This window comes from Balaenoptera physalus (assembly GCF_965194825.1).
Source record: "Balaenoptera physalus genome assembly, chromosome: 7".
NCBI classification, from domain to species: Eukaryota; Metazoa; Chordata; class Mammalia; order Artiodactyla; family Balaenopteridae; genus Balaenoptera; species Balaenoptera physalus.
In genome coordinates this window covers 80699353-80725231 of record NC_138886.1, presented here as the reverse complement: position 1 = coordinate 80725231, position 25879 = coordinate 80699353, and the positions used below count along the sequence as shown (strand labels likewise).

The 25879-nt window shown below is 39.3% G+C and overlaps 1 protein-coding gene across 9 annotated transcripts in view; it reads right to left on the bottom strand.

Moving 5' to 3' along the window:
* NFX1 (nuclear transcription factor, X-box binding 1) overlaps positions 1 to 25879 on the bottom strand; it is a 79595-nt gene that overhangs the window by 36484 nt on the left and 17232 nt on the right. For all 9 annotated transcript variants that reach the window (XR_014265341.1, XR_014265342.1, XR_014265343.1 and 6 more), the window contains 7 exons: positions 21645 to 21803; positions 20431 to 20508; positions 14082 to 14187; positions 10900 to 10971; positions 9239 to 9378; positions 4073 to 4172; positions 3772 to 3989 (listed from right to left, as the gene is read on the bottom strand). Coding sequence is in view for 6 of the 9 variants with exons in the window: in XM_082467552.1 (XP_082323678.1) it covers positions 3772 to 3989; positions 4073 to 4172; positions 9239 to 9378; positions 10900 to 10971; positions 14082 to 14187; positions 20431 to 20508; positions 21645 to 21803 (873 nt within the window). In the remaining 3 variants the exon portion in view is untranslated. The remainder of the gene's footprint in view (positions 1 to 3771; positions 3990 to 4072; positions 4173 to 9238; positions 9379 to 10899; positions 10972 to 14081; positions 14188 to 20430; positions 20509 to 21644; positions 21804 to 25879) is intronic.

Below are 25879 nucleotides of genomic sequence, written 5' to 3'. Positions count from 1 at the left end.
TCTTACAGTGGTTCCCTAGTATGTAATGTGTCATTTTTCTCTTGCTGCTTTCAAGATTTTCTCCTTGTCTTTGGCTTTCAGCATTTTTACTATGTGCCTAGGCGTGGATCTCTTTGAATTTATCCTACTGGAATTTGCTGAGTTTCTTGGATGTGTAGATTAATGTCTTTCAATAAATCTGAAGTTTCCCACCATTATTTCTTTGAATATTTGTCTGCTCCTTTCTCCTCTCCTGGTGTTCCCATTACATGTTTGTGTGCTTAAAGGTGTCCCACATTTCTCTTGAGGTGCTGTTCACTTTTATTCACTTCATTTTCACTATGTTCTTTGAATTATATAATCTCTATAGATCTATCTTCACATTTATTGATCCTTTCTTCTGCCAGCTCAAACTTACTGTTGAGTCCCTTTAATGAATTTAAAATTTTAATTACTGGAAAACTCCAGATTTTCCATTTGGTTCTTTTTAAAAATTTCTCTCTCTTTACTGATATTCTCTATTTGATGAAACACTGCCTTTACACCTTCCTTCCTTTACCTCTTCAGGCATGGTTTCCTTTAGTTCTTTGAATATATTCATAACGGCTACCTTGAAGTCTCTGTTAAATTTGACATTGGTCACTCTCACAGAAAACTGAAACAGAAAGTTTCTGTTACCTGTGGGGTTTTTTTTTCTGTTTGCATACTTTGTAGTTTTTTGTTGGAAACTGAACATTTTTGGTAATACACTGTTTGCGGCAACTCTGGATACTGCTTCCTCTTTCCACAGCTTGTTTTTTGTTGTTGTTGTCTACTTGTTTATTTGTTTTGTGACTTGGCTAAGCTATTTTAGTGAAGTCTATTTCTATTATAGTATAAAGCCATTGGTGTTGTTCTTTAGATGGCACAGCCTTGGGCATGTGCATGGTCACCCTGGGATGACAATGGTTTTATCAGGGCTCTCTTTGACTGTCTCTTTCCCTGATCTCTCTGTTAAGCTGTCTACCTCATTTGGTATTACACTCAGTCCTGAGGCTCCACTAATTGCTGGCTGATTGCTCTATTATTTTCAACAATGTCCTGGGGCATAAACTGCTCAGCAGTCTGATCCAATAAAATTTGGGCAGAGGTAGTCTTTGAGGCAAATCTGTGAGGTTTGTTCTGACCCCAGGATGGTTCCTCTTAGTTATCTCCTTCCCTGGGTCTCTCTGGTGAACCAGTTGGCCTATAGTTTAGCTGTTGCTCTTAATTAAGAGGAGCTATTGTTTTCTAAAGGGCCCTTAGGCCTGAACTTCCCCACACTCTCTTTCAAATTAAAGTCAGTTCCTTTGGGGAATATTTTGGAACTCTTTCCTTATGGACTGCTTCTCCCCCCACCCCGTCACTCAGTCACTACTATGGGTGCTGGGTGAGATAGCAGCCTCTAGTTTTCTTAGCTTTCTTCTCTCACTGTGAAACCTCTCTCCTACAAGTGAGCTGGGGTGAGGGTGACTGATGCCCCAGTACTCCTGCCTGTTGTGACTAGAGTAGAGCCTCCAATCTATGGGTGGGCTGTGCGGAGGAAGGGAGTCCCCAACCTGTCAGCTCTGCTTACCAGAAATTTAGCCTTTTCAACTTGGAGTTGGCGGGGTTGGGGGGAGGGGGTGGTGAGAAAAGCTGGTGGTCCACTCTTCCTAGCAAGTAACCCTTGACTGGGAGCTGAGGGTAGATGAAGCCCCAATTTCTTGGGCACACCAATCCTGAGTGGAGCTTTTGTTGAGCTGAGCTGGGAAGGGGTGGGGAAGGAGAAAGTAGGTTGTGATTCAAATGACACACACTCTTGCTGTTCTTACTCAGTTTTAGTAGATTTTCTTCAATAAAAATTTCTTCATTTGATGTATGACCACAGGACAATTTCCAGAGACTTTAAATGGTTGCTTTTTTATAGTTTTCCCCAGCTTTGCTTGTTTTGCTCCTCATGCTACCATCCTGAAAGCAGAACTCCACCTAGTCTTTTGTACTAAAGCTATGTGTCTAGGACGGAAATTTCCTACTGGGTGACATACTAAGACCTAACAAGCTTTCTATAGATAAGCCAGGTCTGAATAAACATGAGAGCCACTGTTACCACTAGCCATGGGCTTTTCTTTGAGATTCTCAATCCAACTCACCTTAGTTCCTTAAAAGTGTTCCATGATCAAAACTCTGCTGAGGTATAGCAGTTACTCTTGAGTCCCTTGAGCTGGTCTTGTCCCACCCCCAGGTCTGTTCATACTGACAGTTACTGTCCTCTTGCTCAAGTCCCTTTGTATTAACTATTTCACATTTCCTCTTTCTGTCAATGCCAACAAGCTATCTTAGCCTCTGGATAGGATTTCTGGTCATTATATATGAAAATCTTACAAAACTGACCCATGTGCTTTCTGAAAAGGGAAGACCTTTACCGTCCTTCTTGATTTGGAAGTCATCTGATCTCTATTTCACAGGGCTTATCTGAAGATACATTTTCACAGGGGACACAGAGAAGCAACAGACAACTGGTTTTCCTGATGAGGTTGAAATGTATTAAAATATGAGAAGAGGGCATTTCTTCTCTACACATAATTTTAAAGTCAGATTGAGAAAAGGAATTAGGTAGGGTGCTCCTACTGGCACTTGGAAGAAATGTGAAATCTCTCTTTTTGGAAAAATGCAAACCAAACCTAAAGATTTTATCTTTATCACAGTTAGTTATAGGAACACATCTCTTATTCAGACTCACTTGCCCAATTTCATTTTTCTAAACACACAGCCTTTGAACACTCACTCAGCAGAGAAGTTGCCAAGTCACTGCAAAACTGTACACATCCATATCCCAAGGACTGCCTCAAAAAGTCTCTGTCAGAAGCTCAGACTATTACTTTATAGCTAATCCCGACAAACGTTTTCTGGTTTCTATATCCAAGTAATCAGAAGCCACAACTCAGAAGAAAGGGAGAGTCACTAAAGGCAGGCACATAGGCATACTGAAAGCATTCATAAGAAAATAAACAACCAAAAGCTTTAACAAATAAATAAAACAATTCAAACTGTACACTGCTATGGGGAAATCGCCTGAGAAACCTCAGCAAGCCCAGAGGGAATCAGTGTATTCAGCATAATACAATAACTGAGGTTCAGGGAAATGATGACTCTGGGTCAAATAAGGGGAAAGAAATTATCTTCAGTATCCTCTGTTTAAAGAAAGAAGGGAATGTAAATTTTAGAAAAATGTCCCTCCAAAATGATGCTCAGGAGGTGCTATCCTCAGCTATATGGGAAACCCAGCTGTAGAGAAAGACATTTCTTGAGTGGTTCAAATGAATGAAGTTTAAGTGTACTTAAAATTTCAGTTCTTAAACACCTCACCCAGTTATTTTAAGATGTTTCTATTATATGAAAATGCTTCTAAACACTTGTTGAACCCTAAATTAGTAAAACGATACCTGGCATTCATACTAGTGTAGGCTGCTAAGAGAAATCATAAACACCCCAATGCCCACTCCCCCACAAAATAGTATCTAACCACAACTGTCCTGAGTCGGCAATAAAATACCCGAATTAGAAAGAGAGATCGTTTGGGCAAATGTGAGTTTTCAGAAGTATAATCTGAGGAGGAAAGAAAAAGTACCCACACAAACTTGATCATAATATTTAGAAAAACCTCTGATATTGTAACTGGAATTATGTACTATTTTGTTTAAGTAGCCATTGCTGCCAAATATTTACATTCATATTTTTAAAGACAATATTTACATTCATATTTTTAAAGACAACTTTATGCCTACTAATTACCTAAGGAACCACAAGGCAGAGGCTTGCCGCACACTTTTCCACATGAAGGGACAGGATCCATGCATGTTTTCCGACCGCTACTTCCAAGTTCTAGCAATTGGCTGAGAGGGGTTTGCCCACAAGGGCAACAGCGCACCAGCTGGGGGAGACGTGGGCATGGCTGGCAGGGCTGAGGGTGGCACACCTGTGAACACGTGTGGTTCCCACATTTCAAGTCCCTGTTAAGAAAAACAACAGACTATTACATAATTGTTGCATAAAATACAGCTTTATTCTAACTGAGAAAAACATCAAACCTTACTTGCCACATATCTTTAAGCAGCCAAAGTCCCCAAATCCATCAGACTTTCCTATGTCTGTTCCACATAACACGTCTCGGGAGGTGCTGCCACAGTAGCATACTTGAGGACATAATTTCAGAAACAAAAGATTAGTAATCTGTACAGGTGCTTAAAATATTCTAAACAATCTATAAGAAAACACAAAATGCTATTCACTAGTGTTGATTAGACCTGATGCAGAAATAAATGTGGCTTATACAGCAGCTCTAAGCCCCACTTAAGAGCTTCACCACAGGAAAAGAATTAAAAAGGCCTTATTAGATTCTGTCCATATCTCATGGTGCCCCTGCAGCACACCTCAACATGAGCATTAAAGTGAAGCAATCCTTTAAAGTAAAAGACTACTCTCTGGTCCATAAGGCCATGGTTGAAAACCATGGATTGTGAGGCTTTCTGGGGTCCTGCGGAGATGTTGCAGGAGATGGAAGCTAAACTGGTGGTAGTTACGGAGGAGTAGATAACTGGATTCCATCCTCACTTCAACCAAGCAGCATAGATTTAATACTTCATATCCTGGGGTTCACATAAAATAGTTGGAAAAAGTCTCTGATGCTAAAAAGAAATTTAAAAATAGGCACAATATAAAATCCTTATTAATTTGTATTCTACTATTGTTAAATTTGAAGTAATCATGTTTGAGTACTGACAATGAGTAAAAAAAGTGTTTCAAATAACTTAAGACTTTCATTTACTGCATAGAGAACCCAGTCTAATATCTACAGATTTTTCTATGGGTTGAAGAAATAATGGGTTACTTTATTTCTTGAGATCAGCAATAAGTATGTGTTATATTTAAGGAGTTAGTTTCTAAAGCAAACTAAAAAAAAAAAAAAGTTTCTGACTAGTATGTAACAAAGTCTGGTAAGGACTAATTTTCATCAACTTAGATAATTGGTGGAATCAACAAATTGGTAAACAAACCCTAGCAACTGAGAGCTTCTGCAAGCAGGCTTTTCTTTGCTAAGTTTCTGCTCAAATAGAACAGAGGCTTTTTTTCAGAGACATAAGAGAGCTGTGAACCAAAGAATCAAGGGTCAGAAAACTGTGACAATAACATTCTTTTCAAGTACACATGGAACATTCTCTAGGATTGACCACATACTAAGGCACAAAACAAACCTCAACAAATTTAAGAGTATAGAAACTATTTCAAGCATCTTCTCTGACCACAATGGCATGAAACTAGAAATCAACCAAGGGAAAACAAATGAGAAAAAAAACGATTACATGAAGACTAAACAACATGCTACTAAAAAACCAATGGGTCAACGAGGAAATCAAAAAGCAAACTAAAAAACAGCAAACTAAAAAATACCTCGAGGCAAAAAGTCTGCAAGTAACAAATGCTGGAGAGGGTGTGGAGAAAAGGGAACTCTCTTATACTGTTGGTGGGAATGTAAATTGGTACAGCCACTACGGAAAACAGTATGGAGGTTCCTCAGAAACCTAAAAATAGAATTACCATATGATCCAGCAATCCCATTCCTGGGCAAATATCTGGACAAAACTATAATTCAAAAAGATACACGCCCCCCTATGTTCACAGTAGCACTATTCAAAATAGCTAAGACATGGAAACAAACTAAATGTCCATCCACAGATGAATGGATAAAGATGTGGCACATATATACAATGGAATACTACTCAGCCATAAAAAAGAACAAAATAATGTCATTTGCAGCAATGTGGATGCAGCTAGAGATTATCATACTAAGTGAAATCAGAAACAGAAAGACAAATACCATATGATATCACTCATATGTGGAATCTAAAATGTGACACAGGGCTTCCCTGGTGGTGCAGTGGTTAAGAATCCACCTGCCAATGCAGGAGAAACGGGTTCAAGCCCTTGTCCGGGAAGATCCCACATGCCGCGGAGCAACTAAGCCTGCGTGCCACAACTACTGAGCCTGCGCTCTAGAGCCTGCGAGCCACAACTACTGAAGCCCCCGTGCCTAGAGCCCAAGCGCCGCAACGAAGAGTAGCCCCCACTTGCCGCAACTAGAGAAAGCCCACACGTAGCAATGAAGACCCAATGCCGCCAAAAATAAAATAAAATAAAATAAAATTAAATTAAAATAAAATAAATAAAATATGACACAAATGAATTTATCTATAAAACAGAAACAGACTCACAGACATAGAGAACAGACTTGTGGTTGCCAAGAAAGGGGGGGTGGGGGAGGGATGGACTGGGAGTTTGGGGTTAGTAGATGCAAACTATTACATATAGAATGGATGGACAAAAGGTCCTACTATATAGCACAGGGAACTATATTCAATGTCTTGGGATAAACCATAATGGAAAATATGAAAAAGAATGTATATATTATGTAAAACTGAGTTACTTTGCTGTACAGCAGAAATTAACACAACATTGTAAATCAACTATACTTTAATTAAAAAAGTTTAAGCATGTAGATCTCAAAAAAAAAAAAAGAAAGAAAAGAAAATAAAATTGTGACAATAAAAACAAAAGTAGAGCCCCTGATCAATCAGGAAATAATCTGAGTACAACACTAAAAACTCTACTATGCTTAGGCACAAGAGACAGAAATATGAGCTGATGACAGAAGAGTTGGGTGGAGTCACTGCTGGTTAAAGAGTATTAAGGAACCAAAGACAGTCTGCAGAAAGTCTCTGTTGCCAGCCTGAACCTGTTCAGTATTTTTACCAACACGTGAATGAAGACCCAGAAGGAATGCTTATTAAATCTCCAGATAAGGCTGAAAGTGATCTTAGGAGAATTACAATTCAAGAAGATAAATAAACTACACTGATGGCCAAAATGCTTTGCTAGATATTTAATATGGACAAACAAAAAGTCTTCAACTGGGTCTGAAAAATCAGCTATGTACACAAAAACAGAAAGGAAGAGACTGGGATCCATACAAATCTGACAAAAAAGTGTGATTCAGCCCAATATGTATCACGAGCTAAAAATGGTCCAAATCAAAGGGACTCTCCCACACTACAATCTACACTGCTAAAACCAAACTGCCAATATATACTTAACTCCTGCCTTATCTCAAAATGGATTTGAGGCAGCATATAAGGATACATGAGATATATCTAGAGAACGTAAATTAAAAGATGTGAAAAGAAAAAGAAAAACAATGGTAAGGATAGAGAATGAATCACAGCTAAAAGGTACACACTATAAAGACGAACGTTAGGTCAGTTATACCAGCTTCCTAAGATATAGTCTTTGAGGAAACACAACTTCTTGGAACTAAGACCAGACAAGACTTTCTTCCAAGAGGATCCATAAACAGAATACTGAATAATATGTGGCACAATTCCCTACATAAAATCCTTATAGTGCACAGCACAAAACATTTCATAGGGTTATTTCTTATTGTAAGTGCAAGCACAGGTCAATAGCATCACACCAAAGTAAAATCTAATAAAATAAAACTATATAACCAATACACAGCAGCTCAGGATCCCTGAAGACTAGAGGCAGTCATAAAAACAGAGGAACTACACAATATGTGGTCCTTTGAGACTCACTTCTTTCACTTAGTATAATGTTTTGGAGGTTCATTCACTTCAGAGCATGTATCAATACTTCATTCCTTTTCGTGGCTGTATAATATTCCTTTTTATGGACATATCACATTTATTCCATTCATCATTTGATAGAAATCTGTATTGCTCACACATTTTGACTATTACGAAAAATGCTGCTATGAACATATATTCACAAGTTCTGTATGGACATATATTTTCATTTCTCTTGGGTATATGCCAAGGAGTTGAACTGCTGGATCACACGGTAATTCTATGTTTAACCTTTAAAGGAACTACTGGACAGTTTTCTTTTTCTTTTTCTTTTTTGGCCACACCACACGGCTTGTGGGATCTCAATTCTCTGACCAGGGATTTAACCTGAGCCATGGCAGTGAAAGCCCAGAATCCTAACCATAAGGCCACCAGGGAACTCCCCTGGACTGTTTTCTAAAGTGGTTATACTATTCTGCCCTTATTGTGGTTTTAATTTACATTTTCCTAGTGTTTAAAGGTGTTAAGCACCTTTCATGTGTTTATTGACCATTAACATATATTCTTTTGTGAAGTAGCTGTTCAAGTCTTTTGCTCACTGTGTGAGTTGTTTGTCTTTTTTTGGTTGATTTGTAGGAGTACTTTATCTTTTTCTTTTTTCTTTGGTAGGAGTACTTTAAATATTCTGAATACAATCTGTGATTTATCAATTCATTTTCTTAATGTGATAAAGTTCAATTTATCAATTATTTTCTTTTATGGTTAGTATTTTTGTTGCTCTATGAAGTCTCTGCCTGATCCCAAAGTCATGAAAATATTCTCTTATAGTTTCGTCTGGAAACTATGTTTCTGGGTTTTACATTTAAGCCCATGACCCATGTAGTATTAATTTTTGTGTAAAGAGTGAGACAGGAGTTGAGGGTCACTTTTTTTTCCCATATATACATCCAGCTGTTCTAGGACCATTTGTAAAAAGACTCCTTTTTCTACCGAATTAACTTAATATCTTGGTTGAAAATCAACTGACTGTATATATTGAGGTCTATTTCTGGACTCTATTGTCTTCCATTGATCTACTAGTCTACCTTTACACCAATAACCACAATGTCACAATTACTGTAACTTTGTAAGTCTTAAAATCAGGTCTTTCAACTGTTCCTTTTCAAGATTACTTTGGCCTTTCTGGGTCTTTTTCAAGTAATTACTGCAAAAAAATTTCACAAGCAGTTACTTTTAAACAGCATTAAAAAAAATCTACCGTCCAAATTCTATAGGACAATGACCTATACTGGTATTATGCAACCAAAATAATGAAAACCATCTAGGGAGTTCCCTGGAGGTCCAGTGGTTAAAGACTCTGTGCTTCCACTGCAGGGGGCGTGGATTCGATCCCTGGTAGGGGAACTAAGATCCCACATGCTGCAAGGTGTGGCAGAAAAACCCCCCAAAAACAAAAAACCGTCTAATCATTCATGTATCTCCAGTTCTCTCTACCCAAGGTACCAAACCTAATAGAGTCTTTGTGACTACAGGCTTGAGACAAATCCATGTCAGCAAGACAACCATGAATAAGGTTCCAGAAAAGTACCCAAGTACTGCTGGCTGGTGTGCTCACCACTTACCTTGGTTTAATATGATCCGACAAGGCTGGCATGGACCCCCATGGCACAGCTCAGCACAGCGGTGCCGACCACAATTCAAAACATTCTCACAAGGGTTAGAACAGTGGACTGAGATGGCCTGACCACAGCGAACTGTGTGCCTGTAAAAATAGATGTAAAGACAGCATTAGTCTAATGTTGGATATTGAGGTCCTATTTGACAGCTAAACTAACCTTCCCCCAAAACCTACTAAACCTTTTCTCTTTGCCCAGTTTCCCCTACTTTTTCTCTTTCCCTCTTCCAATCATTTCCTCAATTCCTCTTCCCTTCTCCACTCTTTCTTCTTTTTCCTCCTTTGCTTTCCTTATTTCCTATTCTGCCTTTTTTCTCTCCCCTATTTTCTGGCCAGTGAGGAACTGAGGGCCTAAGTATTTGTTACAATGTGATTTCTTCTCTGAGTTGAAACAGCATGCAGGAGGGGAAAGAGCCTGGAGCTCCCATAGTATCTTACAGAGGTGGGTAGGGAGGTTGGGAGGTGTAGTTGTAATGAACATTCTTGGAATGAAAGCACAATGGCACTCTCCTGGGACCTGGCACTCTGGCATTTTAGGCAGTTATGATACTTAAGAACATGCTGTACGTGACTTTGATTCAGGATGGGGAGATCATTCTGGCTTTGTTCTAATAAACATCCTGATTTTGCCGACTTGTCCGCTAGAGAAGGATATGAGGCCGCTGCTCTTAGACAATCATCTTCAGGTTTCTTTCCAGGGTAATGGTTTAGACCTTGGAGTCTACTCTCCCACAAGAAGTTTTATTCTATCCCCCTACTCCCACTTCAACTACATATTTTGTTTTAAGAAGTCACTGTTACATACACAGATGATCAGTTTCCAGTGCTCAGCGTCACAGCTAACATCAACCCCTTGAGGAAGACACTATTATTTCTACCATACAATAAGAAAAATGAGGCTCACCAAGAAGAAGCAACTTGCCCAGGTCAACAACTAGTTAGTGGCAGAGCCCAAATCTGACCTGGGCTTTCTGACCCATAGCCCCTTGCATGTGACTCTCTGTAAGGCCACACTGCTACCCTTGTAAGTTCAGTAAACATTTAAAAAATGCTTATCACTGAAAATCTGCACTATCCCATATCGTCTTGTAGTTCAGAAATCATTTTGCGGTCTTAACTGGGCCTCCGCAGCTATCAGTGATCCTTGCACTGATAAAGCAGGAGAACTTGCATTGTAAAGAAAAGAGAGCGGGCTCTGGGGCTACTTATTCTTTCATTCAACAATATTCACTGAAAACCTAGACACCAGATACTATGCTAGGCACAGATAAGTGGCCCTTGCCTCCTGGACCTTAGCAGGCCTGGGTTCAATTCCTGGTTCTTTCACCCACTAGAGAGGTTAAGAAAAAAGTCCCTGTCACCTTGGCATTGCATCTGAAATGGGTAATCTCACTATTTTATAACTTCTTAATCACCTATAAGATTGCAGGATTAAGGCAGCACAGGAAATTACTATTTACGGAAAAGTACTATTTACACCTACCATTTATTAATGGTAGTAAATAAATACTATTTGCACCTACCTACTAATCTTTTATTTTAGAAATTCATACATAAACCATTAATGTGGAAACTGAAGTCTTCTTCGGAGTACAATTCTAACTTTACCTGGTCCGTCCACATTCACATGGTTTAGTCATAAATGCAGGGCAGGGTGGGCAAGGTCCAGGATGGCAGAGGCTGAAAAAGAAAGGCTGTAATAAATAAATCATACCCATGTATCCAAACTTAAACAAAGCTGCCCCAGCTGGGCCCTACTATGAATATGGCAACAAATAAACTTCCTACGAAATGTTTTAGTATTTGTCTAAAGTTGATTAAACTATTTAAACAAAGATACCAACAATGTTTTTATATAGAAAGAATCGATAGCAGTATCATCTTAGAATATGTAACGAGAAAAGTAAAGCCCAAGTCAAATTACTGGTTTTATTTGGGCCTGATAGTCAAAGATAACATTTCTAAATATGGTCTTGGCCCACTTAGTACAGTGAGTAGGGATAAAAAGAGTCTGCCACTCAGGATGGCCAATGGGGTCCTTTAGAGGATCAGAACCTGAACAAAGTAACAGAGCTTAAATCTGCTAGATCCATGAGAAGTACAGACATTTTCTCATCAGCTGGTAAAGTGATAACCAGGTGATAGGCTAACAATGGGAACATTGAAAAGAAGGTTGCTTGGGGTGAGGGGAGGCATGTTGGTAAGTAACACAGGGGAAAGGGACGCATGGAAAAAAACCGTGCCTAATTTTTGCTATGGGTCAGAATTAGGCCTCTGAATAGTATGCTTTTTATAGGAGCTATGCTATAAAGAGACCAAAGAAAAAATGAACAAAATGGAAATAAATTCCAATTCAAATAAATACTGCCCTCTTCAAAGCAGACACCCCTGGTAAATTACACACCTGTACAGAAATATCACTACTTAAAATATTTTGGGAACTTTGGGGAGGGGCAGGGGGGACACCTATGTGATGGCAAATCACAATCCTTTGGGAATTAAAAGCCAATCAGAGGGGACTTCCCTGGTGGCGCAGTGGTTAAGAACCCGCCTGCAAATGCAGAGGACACGGGTTTGAGCCCTGGTCCAGGAAGATCTCACATGCCGCGGAGCAACTAAGCCCGTGCGCCACAACTACTGAGCCTGCACTCTAGAGCTGGCGAGCCGCAACTACTGAGCCCATGTGCCACAACTACTGAAGCCTGCACGCCTAGAGCCTGTGCTCTGCAACAAAGACAAGCCACAGCAATGAGAAGCCCGCGCACCGCAATGAAGAATAGCAACCACTCTCCGCAACTAGAGAAAGCCCGCACGCAGCAATGAAGACCCAACGCAGCCAAAACTAATAAAATAAAATAAATAAATTTTAAAAAATAGCCAATCAGAGCCAAGTGTAATTAATCAAGTGGGTAACAGAATTTGCTATAAAAATCAGGTGTGCCTATAAAGTGGTCTGGTTGGATTTTTTATGTGACTACTAAATCAGTTATAATAATTCTTAAATGAGCTTTAAACACTGAAAACAATCCAGGAACATGTGCCCAGTCTCCTAAGATGATCCATTTTGACAGACAGAACCCACAGGAGACATAAGATTAAGCATGCTTCTTTAAGGATGAGTATCATTATTCGACAGTTATATTTCACATGATATACCTCAACCCTTTCAGGTGAAATAATTTTCATGGCTAGACATTTAAATAACTTTATTTTTTTTTAATAAATTTATTTATTTTATTTATTTATTTTTGGTTGCATTGGGTCTTCGTTGCTGCATGTGGGCTTTCTCTAGTTGCCATGAGCGGGGGCTACTCTTCACTGTGGTGCGTGGGCTTCTCATTGAGGTGGCTTCTCTTGCAGAGCACAGGCTCTAAGTGCACGGGCTTCAGTAGTTGTGGCACACAGGCTCAGTAGTTGTGGCTCACAGGCTCTAGAGGGCAGGCTCAGTAGTTGTGGCTCACAGGCTCTAGAGGGCAGGCTCAGTAGTCGTGGCTCACAGGCTCTAGAGGGCAGGCTCAGTAGTTGTGGCACATGGGCTTAGCTGCTCCACGGCATGTGGGATCTTCCCAGACCAGGGCTCGAACCCATGTCCCCTGCATTGGCAGGCGGATTCTTAACCACTGTGCCACCAGGGAAGCCCTTAAATAACTTTGGACTGATAGACAAACTGCTGGTCAAGTGTGGATGATTCCAGGTTATTTCAAATATCCCTGAGGCCTGGACTTAACCCCAGGGTCTCATAACCTTCAAAGCAGTGGTTCAGAACACTGCCTACATATTAGAATCACCTGGAAAAAAACTACAATGCTTAGACCCACCCCAGGAGATTCTGATTCAATTGCTCTGAGGCAGAGACTAGGCACTGGTGTTTTAAAGTGTTCCTTAAATGACTGACCACCTGATCTGTATCACAGTGGTGTTCTCTGACAGTCACGACAGGGCCCCATTTCTGCTGAAGGCTTTCTAAAGATAATTCACGTGGAGGATTAATGTCTTGTTACTGAATTTACTAAAATGGCAACTAAGGGAAGGAATAGATGAGTCCCTGAGTTCTGACCTATGGAAGCAGTCAAAGGAAGAGGAAGGGCTGATTGTCCAGCAGATGGCAGACCATGCTGTTTAGCTCAGTCTGAATAGCTCTCCCCACGATATTCCCCAGCACCATCCCTACATCTTGATCACAAGACCTCTGATCCAACCCCTGCTCCATACAATAGAAGCGAGGTACCAGTGGAAGCAAGTATAACACTCTGATGTCTGTTTTCTCTTAGATTTGGGTAATAAAAGCAAGGGTTACCATTTCTTGACCACTTACCATGTGCCAGGAGGCTCTGTACCAAGTCTCTTTAGTGTGTTAATTAATTTAATATTCATAGAACTCTGAAACTATTTTTGATCTATCATTATTACCTTACAGGTCCAGAAACTGAGGCTCAGAGAAGTAATTTGTCCAACATCACATAACTGTTAAGAGACAAACCCAGGAATTAAACCTTTGTCTGAAGCCAAAGCCCATAAAAATTTATTTGTAACTGATCAACTGTTTATTATTGTGCATTTCTCTCCTCATCTGTAAAATGGAGATGATAAATATCTGTACATCACTGGGCTGCTGTAAGGATTCAACGAGTCAGCTTTTGCAGAGTACCTGGCACAAAGCAAGTGCTCAGTAAATGATACCACACTGTCCCTCACCCAGTCCTGTTACGTGGTAACCAGATATGTGTACTGAGAGCCACAAGCAAAGCGTGTTCACCAGGAATCCCCAGGAGTCTAGTGTTCCAACTTACAGGTTACAGGAATGTGGGCAGTCCTGGCCAGGCTGTTTCTTTCTACACACCTCACCACAACTATGTGGAATTTCATTTCTGCTCCATTCAGGATTCTTTACCTTGCCTAAAACATATCAAATAGGAGAGTCAATGGTATAAACTTCAACTGCATCGTAGACTTTGATGAAATAATACAATATAGCCAGACAGCATGAAACATCAGGACGGTGTTCATTAGTTCAATAAACACATTGTCCTAAAATAAGAAGGTGAACGTAATGCTACTCATCAAAAGCTTCACTGAGTATGATAAATTCTGGATTACCTGGAAAAGACAAATAGTCATTTTTACTGATGAAAATGCCACTTAGATTAATGGACACATTTAATCTAAGATTTAAACAAAACCTACAAGATAAGCTTTCTGTAAATGGGTCTTTGAATTGATATGGGAATATCTACTGTAAGGATCAGAAAGAGGGAATAAGGGAAGACAGCAATGGGGGGAGGGGAGAGGCAGTAAGAAATGGAAAGGACATAAGTCCCCCAGTATAGGAGGAACTCACCGATTCTAAAATTAAAATATAGGCATAAAAGGGTTATAATTTTTAACATCTTTATTGGAGTATAACTGCTTTACAATGGTGTGTTAGTTTCTGCTTTATAACAAAGTGTATCAGTTATACATATACATATGTTCCCGTATCTCTTCCCTCTTGCATCTCCCTCCCTCCCACCCTCTCCATCCCACCCCTCTAGGTGGTCACAAAGCACCAAGCTGATCTCCCTGTGCTATGCGGCTGTTTCCCACTAGCTACCTATTTTACGTTTGGTAGTGTACATATGTCCATGCCACTCTCTCACTTTGTCACAGCTTACCCTTCCCCCTCCCCATATCCTCAAGTCCATTCTCTAGTAGGTCTGTGTCTTTATTCCCCTTGTCTTGCCCCTAGGTTCTTCATGACCATTTTTTTTTCTTAGATTCCATATATATGTGTTAGCATATGGTATTTGTTTTTCTCTTTCTGACTTACTTCACTCTATATGACAGACTCTAACTCCATCCACCTCACTACAATTAACTCAATTTCGTTTCTTTTTATGGCTGAGTAATATTCCATTGTATCTATGTGCTACATCTTCTTTATCCACTCATCCGATGATGGACACTTAGGTTGCTTCCATGTCCTGGCTGTTGTAAATAGAGCTGCAATGAACATTTTGGTACATGACGCTTTTTGAATTATGGTTTTCTCAGGGTATATGCCCACTAGTGGGATTGCTGGGTCATATGGTAGTTCTATTTTTAGTTTTTTAAGGAACCTCCATACTGTTCTCCATAGTGGCTGTATCAATTTACATTCCCACCAACAGTGCAAGAGGGTTCCCTTTTCTCCACACCCTCTCCAGCATTTATTGTTTGTAGGTTTTTTGATGATGGCCATTCTGACTGGTGTGAGATGATATCTCATTGTAGTTTTGATTTGCATTTCTCTAATGATTAACGATGTTGAGCATTCTTTCATGTGTTTGTTGGCAATCTGTATAACTTCTCTGGAGAAATGTCTATTTAGGTCTTCTGCCCATTTTTGGATTGGGTTGTTTGTTTTTTTGATATTGAGCTGCGTGAGCTGCTTGTAAATTTTGGAGATTAATCCTTTGTCAGTTGCTTCATTTGCAAATATTTTCTCCCATTCTGAGGGTTGTCTTTTCGTCTTGTTTGTTTTCCTTTGCTGTGCAAAAGCTTTTAAGTTTCATTAGGTCCCATTGTTTATTTTTGTTTTTATTTCCATTTCTCTAGGAGGTGGGTCAAAAAGAATCTTGCTGTGATTTATGTCATAGAGTGTTCTGCCTATGTTTTCCTCTAAGAGTTTGATAGTGTCTGGCCTTACATCTAGGTCTTTAATCCACTTTGAGTTTATTTTTGTGTATGGTGTTATGGAGTGTTCTAATTTCATACTTTTACATGTACCTGTCCAGTTTTCCCAGCAGCACTTATCGAAGAGGCTGTCTTTTCTCCACTGTATATTCTTGCCTCCTTTATCAAAGATAAGGTGACCATATGTGCATGGGTTTATCTCTGGGCTTTCTATCCTGTTCTACTGATCTATATTTCTGTTTTTGTGCCAGTACCATTGTCTTGATTACTGTAGCTTTGTAGTATAGTCTGAAGTCAGGGAGCCTGGTTCCTCCAGCTCCGTTTTTCTTTCTCAAGATTGCTTTGGCTATTCGGGGTCTTTTGTGTTTCCATACAAATTGTGACATTTTTTGTTCTAGTTCTGTGAAAAACGCCAGTGGTAGTTTGATAGGGATTGCATTGACTCTGTAGATTGCTTTCAGTAGTAGAGTCATTTTCACAATGTTCATTCTTCCAATCCAAGAACATGGTATATCTCTCCATCTATCTGTATCATCTTTAATGTCTTTCATCAGTGTCTTATAATTTTCTGCATACAGGTCTTTTGTCTCCTTAGGTATGTTTATTCCTAGATATTTTATTCTTTTTGTTGCAATGGTAAACAGGAGTGTTTTCTTAATTTCACTTTCAGATTTTTCATCATTAGTGTATAGGAATGCAAGAGATTTCTGTGCATTAATTTTGTATCCTGCTACTTTACCAAATTCATTGATTAGCTCTAGCAGTTTTCTGGTAGCATCTTTAGGATTCTCTATGTATAGTATCATGTCATCTGCAAACAGTGACAGCTTTACTTCTTCTTTTCTGATTTGGATTCCTTTTATTTCTTTTTCCTCTCTGATTGCTGTAGCTAAAACTTCCAAAACTATGTTGAATAATAGTGGTGAGAGTGGGCAACCTTGTCTTTTTCCTGATCTTAGTGGAAATGGTTTCAGTTTTTCACCACTAAGGATGATGCTGGCTGTGGGTTTGCCATATATGGCCTTTATTATGTTGAGGAAAGTTCCCTCTAAGGTTATAATTTTATAATCAATGTCACTCCACAAATTTTAGTAAGCCTATTCCATGAACTTAGTGCAGGGGCAGGATGAGTAAAACCGAGGCACGGGACTCCTCCTTGCCCTTGAGCTATTCATCCTCACTTGGGCAATTTACACCCTAAATGAAGCCTGTTCCCAGCCCTTGGCCTCTGCTTTTCTCTCTTGTCTGTCTCTTTCAGAAATCTTATTCATGCTGTGCGGTTCAATACATCTAAAGGCTGATGAGTCCCAAATCTACATTTTCTGCATTGCCCTGAATCCTCAGTTTCAATCCTACATGTCCAACCGTCTGCTGAACATCTGGGCTTGGGGTTTCACAGTCACTTCAAATTGCCTATGTATCTACAGTCAAAGTTAGCATCTTCCCTCTTAGATCCCACCCTCTCCAGGGTTCCCTATCTGTTAGTGACACCATCACTGTCAGAGTCACACAAACTCAAAAACTAGAGAAATCCTAGTTTCTTTTTCTTTCTATATTCTATTTAGTCACCAAATCTTGTCAATTTTCCTACATAGTGTATCTCACACCTCACCTCCCCCTCTACTCCTGCTGTCCCTCTCTACTGGCCAGAACCTCATCTCTAGACTATCAGAAAAGCTCCCCTGCCTCTGTGCTTTCTTGCTCCAATATGGTGCCCAGGTTTTCTCCTACCGTCTCTCAATGGCCCAACCTCTTTTCCCTGACTCTCAATGATGTTTTTTTCCCTTCATCTGCCAGGGTTCTGCATTAGACTCCTTTTCACCCATTACCCTTTCACCTACTAGAATCTCATCTATTGCTCTCACCTGTGACTATCGCCCCTAATTCCTGATCTTTCTTCAAACATTCCTAACTCCCTGGAGAACGTCTTCCACTGGACGTCTTACTCCTCCAACTCAACACTTTAACTCCAACTGAACTCATTGTCCCCACCAAACCTGGTTCACTTGCCCTGCCCTTTTCTGTTCTTGGTATCACCATTTCCAAAAGCATGAAACTTTGGAGGCACATTTGGGTTCCTTCCTTTCCCACTGCTGTTAATTCCTGTTTACCTTTGAAATCTTATATCCCTTCCTTTCTGTCCCACTCTAAAACTCATTGCAGACTTTTACTATTCTTCATCTGGGTTACTCTAAGTCCTCAAACTGTTTAGGTCCCAAAATACTCTACTCACTGCCACCAGACTAATCTTCATAAAGAATCAGGGAATTCCCTGGCAGTCCAGTGGTTAGGACTCTGCATTTCCACTGGAAGGGGCCCAGGTTTGATCCCTGGTTGGGGAACTAAGATCCCACATGCCTCGGCACGGCCAAAAATAAGAAAAAAAAAACACACACACTGAGGCCTTCAGTGTGGCTTCCCACCACCTGACAAATGAAGTCCCAATATCTAGGCCTGGCATGAAGAAGTCAGCTCTACCTTTCCAGTCATCTCGCACTCCTCTATCTTCATAGATCCTGGGCTCCATAACTGGATGACTTCCTCTTCTCCCAGCAGATCCTAAGCCTTCCTGGTGTTAAACCTAGTTTTCAAGCCTGGTTCAATTCTACCTCCTTCAGGGAGGCTCTTAATCCTCCAGCCAGAAGTCAAACTCACCCCAAAGATCTCCCACAGACTTTGTAGTAGAACAGCAAGTTAACTGTGTCTTAAATTTTAGACTGTAAGCTCTGGGAAGTCAGTAAATAGTCTCATTCTTCTCTGTTTCTTCATGGTACCTGTTACATTAATAATTTCTCAATAAAGTATATTAAACCAATGGTCTCCTTTTTTTATTCGGCTGCATTGCATGGCTTGCAGAATGTGGGATCTTAGTTCCCCAACCAGGGATTGAACCCAGGCCCTTGGCAGTGAAAGCACAGAGTTGTAACCACTGGACTGCCAGGGAATTCCCGACCAATGGTCTCCTTGAAGAGCAGAGTGGGGCAAAGTCCTCAGGTAAAATCAGGCCATTATTTGCCTTCCCACACCATTCCACCTCACTCAGATCATCGTGACCTTCATCCCCACATTCTTCTGCCTTCTTAGGGTCTCATATCCAATTTGTCAGTGAAGGCTTTAACAGATTTTAAATTTCATTATGATGCTTCATGTTTAAAAATCCTTTAAAAATAAGGTAATTAAGCCTGGGTATTGGTCTTATTTGTCCAATTTTCGATTGATCTCTTGCATCCAGTTTCATGCTGCCTTTCCAGTAGTACATTCAAGAATATTCATTCCTTCAGCTAATACTAATTCAGTATCTACTAAGGCTCAGATTTTGGCAACAGAACATACAGGACCAACAGATTCTGGATAAGAGTGGCCAAAGTGGGAGAGGAGATAAGAAAGGGGAAGCTTCCTTTGGAAGTGGACGGTTGGGGTCAGATCTTAAATGACACAGTGGATGAGATTTAAAGAAAAGAAGGGGAAGAACACTGTAGATAGTTGAGTTCACAAAGTGATTGAGTCTAGAAGTGTTGATGGTCAGTGACTGACTCTTGGTGAAAGCTGGCAGTTAAGTAACAGGAAAGGAGAAATATGAGCAAATTAGTTAGAAAAATAAGGAGAGCAGGTAGAAAAGAAACAGAAAAGAGCTAGTCATTTCAAGAAGTGAATGGTCAAAAGCATTAAGGGCTGCTGTGTGGACAAAAAGGTTAAGAATTTATAAATCAGCCCTGGATTTGGTCAGGAAAGGGTCATTGATGATTTCTGAATAAGTTTCAGTGAGGTAATGAGGACAGAAATAAAAATGCAATGGTTCAAGGAGGGAGACAAATGGTTAAGAAATAAAATCTGAAAAATCGACAGCCAGATGGTAAAGGTTACCCATTAAAAGACAGGCAGGAAAGAGGAAAAAAAAAAAAAAAAGACACGCAGGAAATAGGTTAGCAACAGATATGAGCATGTAGATCATGAAAAGTTTTTTTTCCTAACACATGGAAGAACTCAGCTATTCAAAACCAGGAAGAAGTATTCCATAAAGAGGGAGGGCACAAGGATAGTTTGCAATGCTGGTTTACAGAAAATCTCTCTTTATTATAAAGAACAATGACTGATTTCTTGGATTAAAATAAAGTACGCTTCACCAATACTCTTTACTCATGTTGCTCAAATCCAGAATTTCAAAGCTGTTACCGTTAGAGATGAGAAGAAGCTCATGTTTGTACCCACCTCTGCCATCTGGTCAGCTCTCTGATCTAAACTAAGATCAAGGAGACCTGGTGGGCATGATGAGAAGGCCCATCTCCAGAACAGTCTGCCAAGAACACAAAGGCCTGTGACTCTAGCTGTGTGACAGACTACACGCATGTGATGTCTTACAAACTCCTGTAGCTCTGAAGTCTTATTAGTGACTTCTAAAACATGCCCAGCACACCGCCTCTCCTGGGCTGGGAACTGAGGTACAATAAGCAAAGTGGAAGAGACTCCAGTGTATGCAAAAAAACTCACCACAGAAACAAGTATAGTTATTAGGAACATGTGCAGAAACATTCTGACATGCAGGGCACCTCCAACCACTCTGGCCATCTGTCAAGAAAAATTGAGAGGAAATCAAAATAATTTCCTTACAAAAGCACATGTAATTTAAGAATTTTTAAATCTATGGAAAGCCATAATATTGAAGCAGTAGTAGTAATTTCCATGTTAAGGATATCAGACATTTAAGAAACAAATTCACAATACTGAATTCTTTGCTTAAATATTGCATTTAGGCTTATATTTATAAGGACCTCAGATATCGCGAATACAGTGGGTATCCATTTCATTCCATTTTTAAAAATTGAGATATAATTAACATATAACATTGTGTAAGTTTAAGGTGCACATGTTGATTTGATACATTTATGTATTACAATATGATTATTACCATAGTCTTAGTTAACACCTCCATCACTTCATAAAATTAACATTTCATTTTGTGGGACAGTGTTCTATTATTTTTAGTATCAAAGTAAACATCTGAATCTTGGTTTGAAAAAAAAAGTAGGATAAAATACTTGAGTACATGCAGGAAAACTCAAATGTCTTAAATTAGAAGAGCCAAAATTCAGAAAGCATATTTTTAATAACATTTGCATTATCCCTAAATACTAGTGTACTTTGGGAAAAGCCCACAAAATACTATGGAGAAGATCTGTTAAAGGCAAAGCAACTTCAAAATCCTAAGGGTAAATTAAACATTGTTTTCTATAAATTTTCTAAAGCAAACTATACAAGAAATGTTTTCTAATGAATAAGCTACAAGGATGTATAGTACAACACAGGGAATACAGCTAATATTTTATAATAACTATAAATGGAATATAACCTTTAAAAATGGTGAATCACTATGTTGTACACCCAAAACTGACATAATATTGTACATCAACTATACCCCAATTAAAAAAAAATCGTTCTTTATAGTTGCTACTTGGATAAAAGCTACCATTTTCAGTAAAAGTGACTGATTTTGTTGTACCCTAAGCATATTTTAATTTGTTATGCTTAGCTGGTTTAAGATTTATAGCTTAATAATGGTCATCCAAAATATGTGATCAGGGCAACATACTCTCCCTGCAGATAAAACACTCAAGAGGAATTAAGTAGTATTTTTAAAGCTAAGTTTAAAACCTGAACATATCAAATGGGTGAGAATAACTACTCAGAAAAGAGAAATGACTGACCTGCTTGAGACGCTGGAGACCTTGCCCATTTCTTTATGCAGTTCAAATGAAACACATGGTAACAGCTCTGACAACTCCACACTGGGGCTGTGACACGAACCAATTCACAGCACACCATGCACTCATATTTTTCTGCAGTTAGCTGTTCAATTAAAGAACCTGTTTAAAAAACAAAACAGATAAACTCAAACACAGAAAAACATTCCTTAGTCAACCAAGGATCAGCAAGGCATTTGAGAGGAGAATTCAAATGTAGAGGTTTTAAGGGATGTCTGATTCTGAGCAAGGTGACTGTTCAGAGTCTGAGGCCAGGAAGGGGCAGGAATATGCTGAGGTAGAGCACTTAGGAAGCAGACATTCAGGTAGGGATTCCCACAGTTGAGGAAACATTCCCAAGAAACTGCCCAGGATCCTAGCAGAATAGCCAAACGCCCCTCGTAACACATGGCTTGAGCATTCACAGGAGAAACATGCTATAGCACCTTGCCTTGCCCTCTCCATCTGGAAGGCTCTGCATCTACCACATTCATGGATTCAGGTTAGGGAGGGGCTCATGAAGCCACAGTGGTCAGGTGCAAGAAACCTAAGCCTAGACAGGTTCCAACAACCCATGGTGGTGAGATGGTTCTAGTAGATGCCCTCAAAGTCTTTAGTTATTCACTCAAGAAAGACAGGCTTGACTCCTACCACAAGCCCCATGGTAGGATTACTAGACTGAGGGAGACACAGTCTCTGGCTCCAGAAGCTCAGCATCTATGAGAGAGACCAGCGTATAACATCCTAAGAATCCTCCCAGATTTATTCTTCAATACCTTCACCCACTTCCAGACTTTTCCTTCAAATACGATCTCGGCAAAATCTTTCTAAATCCCAAGTGTACCCAGACCTGAGAGTATGTGTGTGTGTATGTTTTTTTTTTTTGAATCCATATTTTTAGCATTTATTTCACAATACTATTTTATCTGTTATCAGGTGCAAGTAAGTTATAAGAATAAAACAACTAACCTTAAATACATCATGCCAAGTGTTGTGCTAAAGCACTTTACACGTATTTAATTCTCTTAACAAGGATATAATAGAGATACCATTTTATAGATGAAGAAACTGAGGCTCAAAGTAGTTAAAGCACTTACCTAAGATCATATAACCAGAAATTTAAAAATCAAAATTCAAACTCATCGCCATCTGACTCAAAAGCTCACATTTTAGTCATTCCATAATATTAGCTCCCTAAGATTACTTTCTGTTTGTACAGTTCAAAGTCAAAAGAAATACACAACATCAAGACTGTAAGCTCTGGGAGGCAGGACCAAGGCCTCGTCTGCCTTGCTCACTGTAGTATATCCAATGCCTGGCATATACCAAACGCTCAGTAATATTTATTGAATGAATGGATGAAAGAATAAACGAGTATCATCTAATCTGTTCCATAACCTCTCTCCTTTGAAAGTTTTAGGCTTTAGTAAAGTTTCTGGGATAGCTCTTTCCCTCTGGAGAAAGCCTGGAATAAAGATACTGCGAGTGACTGATTAAAGGGAAATCTAGCTGCTTTAGATACAGATGAACACATAATAAAATTGAATTATATTATAAAAGCCAAGGAATCAGACTTAGATTCTTTCTTAAAAGGTAGGATACCCTACCCTGCATAAGTTAACATTTCTGAATAACAGAGTCAATTATATTTCCTACCAGTTACCATGCTACATGTGGAAGATTCTGGAGTGGTAAGTTAGGTAAGAGAGAGCTCATTAGAGAGTGAGATTAAGTTTGAGCCATCTATGTATGAGGCTGATTGGGGCAGAGGAATAGTCTGTGAGAATTACACTTGTGGTGAATTTTATAGAAAATGCCTATTGACCATTCCAGAATAGGACTGAGTTAGAATTAAAGGACACAGAAAGGTAAGTGAAGTACGGAACACACCTGAGAACACTACAATTTTTACCCTGAAGACTGTCTTTTTATTTTACTGTTTCTCTTATTCATTAGCTTATTGCTTGTTAACTATTGTGATGTTTCTAAGTCCAGTCACAGTGAAATTTGACCACTAGGATGCACATACATTTAGTTATGTGGTGACAGTTGTCAACTTTGAACAGCCTACAAATTACTGCCTTTACAAAGCTGTCAACTTTGAATAGCCTACAAATTGCAGCCTTTCCGAAGGCTGTCTCTTTCATCCCATGTTCAGTATGTCGGCAAACCCTGCTGGCTCTACCTTCAAAATATATCCAGAATCCAACCTCTGCTGCTAACACTCTGGTCTAAGCCACTATCCACTCACCTGGATTATTACAATGGCTTCCTAACTAGTCTTCCTACTTCAGTCTATTCTCACCACAGCAGCCAGAGGGAGCCCGTCAAAATGCAAATTATTAATAGATGATACACTCCTCTGCTCAGAACTTGCCAATGGTTCCTACATCACATGCCTGTAAAAGCCAAAGTCCTTACAATGGCCTTCATTGCCTCCCGGTCCTCATCTGTGATTCCTCTTTCCCTAGGCCACCACTCTGAGACGACACTGCCTCCTTCCCAGCCCTAAACTAGGAGGCAGATTCCTGGGGGAAGGTCTTTACAACTTGCTATTCCCTCTGCCTAGAATACTGTCCCCCAGACATTTGCACAGCTCAGTCCCTCACCCACTTCAGGTGTTTACTCAAAATGTGGTCTTCTCAATAAGGCAGTCTCTGGCCACACTTTAAAAACTGGAACCCCCCCCAAAAAAACCAAAAAAACTGTAACCCACTCCCTCAGCATTCCCTATCTCTTATCTTTCTTCACACCACTTAAGTCTATCTATCATATATTTTACTTATTTTACCTTGTTTATTTCCTAACTCTACACATAGAAGGTACTCAATAATACCTGTTGCATGAATGAATGAAAATAATAAATAAAATAATAGTAAAAGGTTCTAGAAACATACTAGAAAGAGAAACAGTATAATTCTTTCACCAACATTTCAGTTTTATCTAAGTGTGTAACATATGTAAAACACGGTACTATTCTGGAATAGTTCTCTGCTAGTGAACTATCACATTTCAGGTGCAAGACTCTTGTCCATGCTGGATGCAGCCCTATCCTGACCACTGGCTCTTCTTCAATCCTAGGCCCTCTCCCACTAGGGCTTCTCCATCATTCCCCAGTCATGACTGTATCTTCTCTATACTTTTACTTTGATAGTATGTCAGTAAAGAGAGTGACAACCCACTTAAATAAGAAGAACAGAGACCTGTCTGGAGAATGGACTACAAACTTTTCAGATACACCAATAAATAACTGTCTCTAAAAAAACAAAACAAAACCTAAAACAATCCTGATTTGAAAAATCCAAGTGTAAAAAGACATTTTTGAGGCAAACAGGGAAATTCAACTGTGGACCAGGTATTAGATGATTTCAAGGAATTATTGCTAATTTTGTTAAGCACAATAATGGCACTGTGATTATATTAGAAAACGGCCATATTTTTTAAATAGATGTAACCTAAAAGTATATGAAGGTGAAATAACCTGATATCTGGAATTTACTTTAAAATATATCAGCAAAAAAAAAGGGAGGAGGTAGAGATTGTTTAAATATTAATGCATATCTATTTATGGCATATTATATATTAATTTAAAATAAGGTTTACAAAGATCTCTTAATGAGTGGAAAAATATTACATTATATAAGCAAAAAAGAATAAAGATTATTTTTATTATATGATTTCAACTATGTAAAACTGAGCACTGAAAAATTCTTTAAGGAAACAGAATAAAAGGTTAAAGCTGATTATATCTGGATGGTGGGAATAAAGGTAAATTAACCTATCAACTTTAGTAAGCTACCTTATTTAAGGTAAGGCAGCTGTTTTTAAAAAGCTAATACAACGTAAGCATGATCAACGTGTTCAAGATGGTCTTGCTGAGTCTGAAGCACATGTCAGACATCACTTTTATTTATGTGAGTCTAAGGCCTATGGCAGAGCTTAGGGGCTGGAGGTAAAGGTTTAGAAATCAGGACAGCCCAGAGGCAGTGGTTTGAAAGTACAGAACTGGTTGTTATCTCCCAATGAAGCCTTATCAAGTAAGAAGAGAGGGCTGAGATAAAGCCCTAGGAAACACCAACATTTAGGAAAGAGGTGGAGGAAGAGAAGCGTGAAGGACATAAACAAGAACAGTCAAGGAGAACAAGGAGGACCAGAAGTGTGTGGTATCAAAGGAGTCAAGGAAGTTACATTTCAGAAAA